The sequence below is a fragment of the Populus trichocarpa genome, chromosome 17 (genome assembly GCF_000002775.5).
Source record: "Populus trichocarpa isolate Nisqually-1 chromosome 17, P.trichocarpa_v4.1, whole genome shotgun sequence".
Lineage (NCBI taxonomy): Eukaryota > Viridiplantae > Streptophyta > Magnoliopsida > Malpighiales > Salicaceae > Populus > Populus trichocarpa.
The window spans coordinates 124,413-132,100 of record NC_037301.2 but is presented as its reverse complement, the minus strand read 5'-3'; the positions used below and the strand labels follow the sequence as shown (position 1 = coordinate 132,100).

The window sequence follows — 7,688 nt, the reverse complement described above, 5'->3', positions numbered from 1 at the left end:
TTTTCATCTGGGAGGTTTCCATTCATACTACTCTATAGAAACTATGCTCATCTTCAACAAGAACATCAGATGGTAACTCCGAATGACCGTTCACTTGGACTCAAATTCTTGGAAATTGAAGTCTTCCACTTGAAGGAGTTAATAATTTTTCAGTGAACAAAGGCTTTCCAACTACACTTGCGACTTCCAGATCCCTCAGTTTAACCACAACATCTTTCAGTCCCTTCACAGGTTTGACAGCTCTAGCTTCACTCTAGCAGCCTCTGGTTGATTCATATTCTGGGAGAAGTGGGGTTATATTATGAGATGAAGGTAAGAAACAGGAAAGCAGAAACAAATTTGAAAGCAGTAAGAGACCTGAGCTTTGTGGGTCTGAAGAGATGAAAAGAGGCCTTGTATATGAATCTAAAAGGGAGCCTAAAGGGTCCTGTGGAAGATAAAGATGGCCAGGGACTTTCATGAATTTATATTGAGAATTCATTAATCGTCTTGAGAGAAGGAATAGACAGGCCATAAATAAAAACCTCAACATGTTCGATACTTGGTGGAAGAATCCATTTCATCGTAAATATTTCATTATCCAACGCTCAAAAAATCAACTATTGTTCATTAGACTCGTGCCTCTGAAGTTTCTCTTTTCCAAATTTCTGTTGGCAAAATGTCGAAATTCTATTTTATTTGTTTATACTTTATAATTTTTAACTGTGCAGTGAAGAGTATTTTTTTAGCTTACAACTGGTTCTTGCTTCTTCAATATAACCCTTGAAATCTTAGCATTAAAAATTCTTATAAAGTCCAAAGAAAAAAAATTATATATATAAAGACAGAGATTAACCCTAGTATACGTGTGCATGAATGACTAAGAATTTATCATGCGTGTGAATTATATATATATAAAAAACATAATTAAGGAAGAATAAATAAAATGAACAAAAATAATATTATTATACACAAGAATATATGGAATGGATGATTGATAGTAAAAGAGAAAGAAATAATAAATAATTAATATGAAGAAATTATTTAATTTTGCATAAAATGAGTTTTCCAAATCCATTAAAGAATAATTATTTTGATAATAAATAATTTATTTGGCGCTGTTGCTTAAACTCTTAACAGCAATTTATGGGTTTTCCTGTAAAGTGTGTGTCGTGTAAATATGGATGATTTTTTTATTTTTTTTATTTTTGTAGATTCTTACTTATTTAAGTAAAGGTTTATTTTATTTAAAGAAGTAAAAAAATAACAATGAAAGAAAAAGAGCTTTTTAGATGTGAAACGCAGTTTGCCAAACAATGTGATTATGGTTTGAATTAAACAAAGTAGGGCCCATTTAACCTCTAATTAATCCAGTGGCATTTCAGTAGAATACAAGAGAAGTAAGGTCAAACTCAAAAGGGGGGGGGTCAAAACTCCTCCTCCCTCTTAATTTCAAATAAAACAAATCATCGTCATTCACTTTCTTCCTCTTTAGGATTAGATCACAGATTGCACTTTCTCTACTCCATTCTCCTACCAAATGAACCAATCATCATCAAAAACCCACAACCAAAAATGCCCATCTGCAGCATTACCAGAACAACCCACCAAGACTCGAAGGAGAAAGAAACAGCAGCATCATCAGCCAAGTTTTAGAAGAAACCCACTTCAAGATCTCAACAATGGTGGCATTGACACCACCAGCATTGACAATAGCAGCAATGCTTCTTCTTTATCCTCCATTGAAGCTCCTAGGGGCTGTCTCAGGTTCCTTCTCTCTCACTCTTCTTCCTCTTCCAGTTCTGCAAAAACCCCTTTTAGTAGTAGTACTAGTAATAATCAAAGACTGACAAAAGTAAAGCCCTCGAGAACTCCTAAGTCAGCTCCTAGTATGAGACCCACGAAGGAGAAACCCATTTCAAAAAAGGTGGAGAAGGAGAAGAGAAACCACCCGCCATGTCTATACCAGTGGCAATCTGGTAAAAAACGCGCTTCCTCTAGGAATGAAGTTGGTGGTTCTAAAGTCTCTTCCTTTTTGGAGTCAAGTAGCAGTCTTGTGAAAAATAAGCTGAAATCTGGGCCTGGAGAGTTAAAAAGGGTGATGATCGATGGAGTTTGTGAGGGTAGTGGAGCCAATTTGACTCCTTTGTGTAAAGTGGGAAGCGGGTCTGGTTTGAACTTAGGAGTTGGTGGTAAGGTTATGAATGATGATTGTTATGAGAAATCATCAAACGGTAAAGCTGAGTCAAACTCGACAAGTAGCAATACCAAGACCCCTCCAGTTCAGCCCTCAGTATCACCAGAGATACAATGTGGGTCATCTATGAAGTTGATGACAGTGGAAACGCTTACTCCTGCTACTTGTTATGGTGCTGGTCATGTTGTGTCTGGGGTTACTGACAAGAGGAAATGTAGGCCTAGAGGGATACTCGCAGGAGGAGAAGCTAAAGCTCTTGGTAGTTTTGATAGCGATGATGATATTGAACAAGCGAATGATGTAGGGCTTATCGAAAATTCTGATGTTTCTATGTTGCCTTTGCCTATTGACGCTTCAATGCATTGGCTTTTATCACCTTGTGATGAGAAGGATGAGGGTCAGAAGGAGAATTCTCGGAACGGGTCACGCCGTTTTAGGAGATTGGAGGAGCGTGCCATACACAACTCTCCTGCTTCACCTTCATCTGGCTATGGTGGTTTTTCACCGGAGTTGTGCAATACCAGTGCGAACAGGAGTATTTCTACTATTAGTGCTGGGAGGAGGAGTGCTTCTTTGCTTTCTCCCAGTGCGCTCCCTGTCCCTCAGTTTCAAGGATTTCTGGGAACTCCTTTATGCGATAACTTTCCCGTTTCATCTTTAGAAGAAGAGACGGAGAATCGACATTGCACTGATGCAGAGAATTCTCCATTCTCCATAGGCTCGTTGGGTAGTGGAAATATAATTCAAACTCCCCAATCTGATACTAGCTGTGATAGACGAGTCGGTAACTTTGATTCTGATCTCAATTCAGTGGCTGGGCAGCTTCAGATGACTAGTTTATCTCCCATGAGCCATGCGTCAGTATGGGATCCAACCAATTCAAGTTTCCGGTTTGATTCTCTGACCATGCCTTCCAATTCAGTCGATCTTTCCAAGTTTCACAAAATTTTGGAAGAACGGAATTCTTGGTTTTCTAATTCTACAGCCGAGAATGTATCACAATCTCAGATGAGAATATCTTGGAGGGAAGGGTTGGTGAGTCGTATGTTTGAGATGGATGAGTTTGATTGTTGTAGATACTTGTCTGATGAAGAGGATGATGGCAATGTCCGCAATACTGATTGCTTAAAATCTCATAAGAGTCCTCAGCTCAACGTTGAGGCCGCAACGGATCGCATTTCAATTAATGGTATTGGGTCTACTGAATTTGTAAAGACGGAACAGGATACAGGTGGCAAAACCAAGGATGGCCTCCCTTCTCAACCACCATGTTCGTGTGCAGAGTCCATAAGCACCGATGGAGGTGGTCTTGTTCGTTCAGATGATTCAGATTGGACCCTATGCTACAAGAACCATTTGTTTCAAGCATAATCCCTATCTGTTATTTAATTCAATTAGAAAAAATCTGACTAACCTCAGCTCAAAAGTGGTTCTTAATGATCACTATTGTACTCTACTTGTTCCAAAATTTGTATTTCAATTGTATCTCTTGATTTTCCTTTGTTTGAATATTGTTATTCATTATGTTATCTTAAATCCATTACCACACTATATTCCATTGCTAAATTGTTGAAAAAATAGATCTAATTTGATGTTTTGGACCTCAGAAACGTATGTTTTCTTCTTGTTCATAGCTTTTTTATTTTCCTACTTGTTTTAAAAGAAGGTGTCAGAAGACACAGCAGCATAGCATAGGAAAAAAAAAGCTGGTAAAAATAGGTTGAGAGCTGTTTCACAGACCATGATGGTGTCTTGTTACTTGTTGGCTAGAAAGATGAACCAACCTTTCAGTTTGAAAGTTATAACAGAGCAAGTTTGAAAATACCAAGTTGTGCCATCTCAAAATAGGTAAAATATATGCTGAAACGAATCATATGCTGGATACAGCATTAGCTATTACTAAATATAGCAATTGAATGTATAACAGAAATGTAATACAATTAAAATTACAGACCAAGTTGCATGAGCCATGAGTTTGATGCTCTCAAAAGTACTGTTGGTAGAAGGTTTATAACAAGGAGGTTTAAATTCACAAACCAGTTTCTGATCTCTGGATGTTCTGAGGAGTAATGATTCAGAGGTAAACATGGGAAACTGTATTAGGTGAAAAGATCGTGTTGTGGCAATTAGAAGAGCTTTTCCTTTGTCATACGAACAGGTTTGAGATCAAAAACTCTTTACAAAAACCCTTTATTTTCAACTTTTTTTCCCTGTCAATGGTACAAATAGACTGGCAATATTATAAGCTCTGTCTTGCAGTGATTGAGTATATATTTTTTTTTTTAGTTTAACGTGGGTATCCGGGTCAGCTTGCGCGCACCTCGACTAATCTCACGGGTCCTGAAGTTAACGACCATGTAAGCTTCCAGTGGCCATCATATAAACAACCACAGTGATTGAGTATATTGATTTGGCGGGCTGTGGTCCTGGTGGGAAGTCACAACTCCACTATAAAGTTGATGGTGCAAGAGGCCTATTTGCTGATATTGGATTCACCATCTTTGGTAGTCTTGTATTTGAGGTAACTAACCCATTTCACGGATCTCATATTAAATTTCAAGCTTTCAAATAGAATTCGATTGCCTAATTGAACAAGCTAGTTCCAAAACAAGTCACTCAGCAAAGGAAATCTCACATAACGTGTCACATTCTTGATGCATCATGGATTGTGGGAATTTATTTAGCTTTGGGTATGCTTGTGGAAATAATTTTTTAGTTATAGGAATGGCTTGCTGAAGTAGAGGGACAGAGCATGGGCAAGAAAGGGTAAAGGTAATTAGAAATTTAAAAACATTGTTTTCAGCTTCACAAGAAGATGAGAACTCGGATGTCATCCTTGTAATAGCTTTGTTCAGATAAATTGCCGGAGATGTCACAAGGTTGGGTAGGCTAATTGAGTTAATGTCAATGTCACAAAGCATTTGGGATATGTTTCTGACTTCTGATAATGCTTGAAGCAAGCATCTTACAAAGTCTACAAATCAATATTTTGGAACTGATTAGCCACTATATATATATATATATAAGTAAGGATATATCTGTGGAAACTTGTACCAGAAGAACCTTGAAGCTGTCTGAATAACACCTAAACTTTGCCCCTTGAACTAAAGAACAGGGCTATGACGACATTCTAGTAGACTCAGTCTAAGTAAACTGAAAATGATCTTTTGGAGGACTCTCCAGCTCTTTTCCCTCCGGAATATGCAGATCGCACCCTTGATCTAAGATTTAAGTACTAGAGTAGATCAACTATGATTCAAGCATTGGATGGATGAGGGAGGTTTTTCTAGTAAATGAATGAAAGAAAATAATAAACAAGAAGAAAACTTGGCTTGAAGTTTCTGATAAAATGATTTTTCATTTGTTATACTTCTAGATGGTGATCCTACAAAAACAAAGTCATATGAATATGCATCTATGCTTGCCACTATAATACTTTTCAACTTAATTTGATTAAGCTTATCTAGAGTTAGTTGCCATGTCATGTAGGAATCAAAGGTAAACTCTCTCAAGAATCAGTCCCTGATTTGGTTTCTAGGTATTACATTTGTGCAGGTCATACTTGCCTCTTAAGTCGACAAAATCCAGAGTATTCTGTTAGTATCATTCATGATGTTAGAAGATAAAAGGAATGACCTTGATACTCCTATTTATGCTTGTTCTATGTCACCATCACTACATCCTGTAAGATGATTAGGTAAACAAGAACCATGGCATATAAGACTTTTTGTTTAATTATCCCACCCACCAATGCCGGCTACATGGAGTCATCTATGGATTGTAGTGAAGAAGTAATCCATCAATAACCTATGGCAGCTCTGCCTAGCAGAAGCAATGGAAATTAACAGCTTTTTTTGCCCCGCCAATGGTCAATACAGGACATCATCTGATGTAACCTCAAACCAAATCAACTTGGATTATCATAGAACAATAACTAATCATTATTATTATATCTAGAAATGGATATTAAAGGAAAGTAGTGGGGATTGTTTTTAATTAGTTTAGCTGAGGAACTGCATTAGAGCTTACAGGTCAACTGAGCAAAATACCATTGCTTTCTTGTGACACGGTTTGTTTTTAACTTGAATTTTGTTACGAGAGAATTGCTTCCCAATTGAGACCTGATGTTACATGCATGTGCTCACAAAACTTGACCTAGTCAGCAAAAGGAAGATATAATTCTTTAATTTATTTTTCACTGTAAATAAAAGGAAAGAATGTTTAATTTGAAGAAAAATCAAGGTCTTGTTGATGTAATCTATATTCTAATGAACGGGTTTCATTATTTTGCCTGTTCAATGCCATGCCATGTCACTATTGTAGAGCTTTTAACTGATTTTTCTATAGTTTTCCATGATTTTTCTCTGGTTTTATTATAATTTATTCTGATGATGATGATCTGATAGAAAGATTTAGAATATGAGAAATTTTGTTTTGTTTCCTTCTGAAGGTCTAAAAATACAATTAGACGTGTTGGACTTTTAATCCCCATAGAAAGAAAAGTTTTTGGACGGTATATATCCCACCAACACCCCACCCCACCCCACAAACCCTAAAGTCTATAACTCCAAACTTTATTCAAGCAGTTCATTTGTTTTTCCATTAATCATAAGGGAAAAAGAAGAACCAGACAATTGATGGAGGGACTCATTCCTTTGGTCTGCAAAGCTTTCAGGAAGAACAAAACTCGGAGGCAATATGAGTGTCTTTCAGTTGGTGCTGCACTAAGTTACAACATCTCAGATTTCTACACTCACGAGGCACCTAAAAGTGAGCTACATTTCCAACCATCCATGGAGAACACAAATTCTCAGAAAAAAGTTCATCGGAGATTTTGGTCTGTTCATGAAGATTTCTCAGGTGGATTTTCGTCACCGGCAGTTCGTTCCACAACTGCTGCTTCTCCTCAAACAAAGCAGCTTGCGAGGTTCAGGAGCCAAAGAGTTTAGCCCTGTGTAACAAGCGCCTAGAAATGACACTTCTGGGATCAAATGTTGCAAGATCTTGATCCCTTTTATCTATTTCTTTTTCCTGTAATATATATTTCTTTTCCAACCTAGATGAGGTAATAAAAATAAGGTACTGTTCCAGCTGGGGCATCTTTCTTCTATGTGATGAAGCCTGTAAATGGTGATTATCTGTAAAGCTACTCTAGAGAGCATGCGACGAGCTTGCTTCCAAGGATTTGGTCTTCTTCCATAGGAAAAAAGTTGGGAGTATAATTATCTCACTACAACAATTGTTTTTCTCTTTTCTTCTCCACTTTTCATTGCGTTTTTTTAAGCTAACGATCCATTTCCAAGAACAGATTTTGTTACAGAGAAGGAATAGATTTCTTATTTAATTTCACGTTGGAGCCCTGATAAGTTGCGTTGCCACCAATGTGTTAGAAAAGGAGGAGTGCGTACCAGCACATGTGAAAGCAAATGCAATGATCTTGATGCCATCTGTGAATAAGAACATTGACTGATTAATCTTGGCTCGGGGTGTGACCAATGAGTTGTGAGAATGA

The 7,688-nt window shown here is 37.3% G+C and overlaps 2 protein-coding genes across 2 annotated transcripts; both read left to right on the top strand.

Annotated features, from left to right (window-relative positions):
* The first annotated feature begins 1,519 nt into the window (after positions 1 to 1,519).
* On the top strand, positions 1,520 to 3,547 carry LOC18106397 (uncharacterized). Its single transcript, XM_006372235.2, has one exon. The coding sequence runs from the start codon at positions 1,520 to 1,522 to the stop codon at positions 3,545 to 3,547; it is 2,028 nt and encodes a 675-aa protein (XP_006372297.1).
* Positions 3,548 to 6,813: 3,266 nt separating this feature from the next.
* LOC18106398 (uncharacterized) lies at positions 6,814 to 7,125 on the top strand. Its single transcript, XM_024589255.1, has one exon. The coding sequence runs from the start codon at positions 6,814 to 6,816 to the stop codon at positions 7,123 to 7,125; it is 312 nt and encodes a 103-aa protein (XP_024445023.1).
* Positions 7,126 to 7,688: the final 563 nt, after the last annotated feature.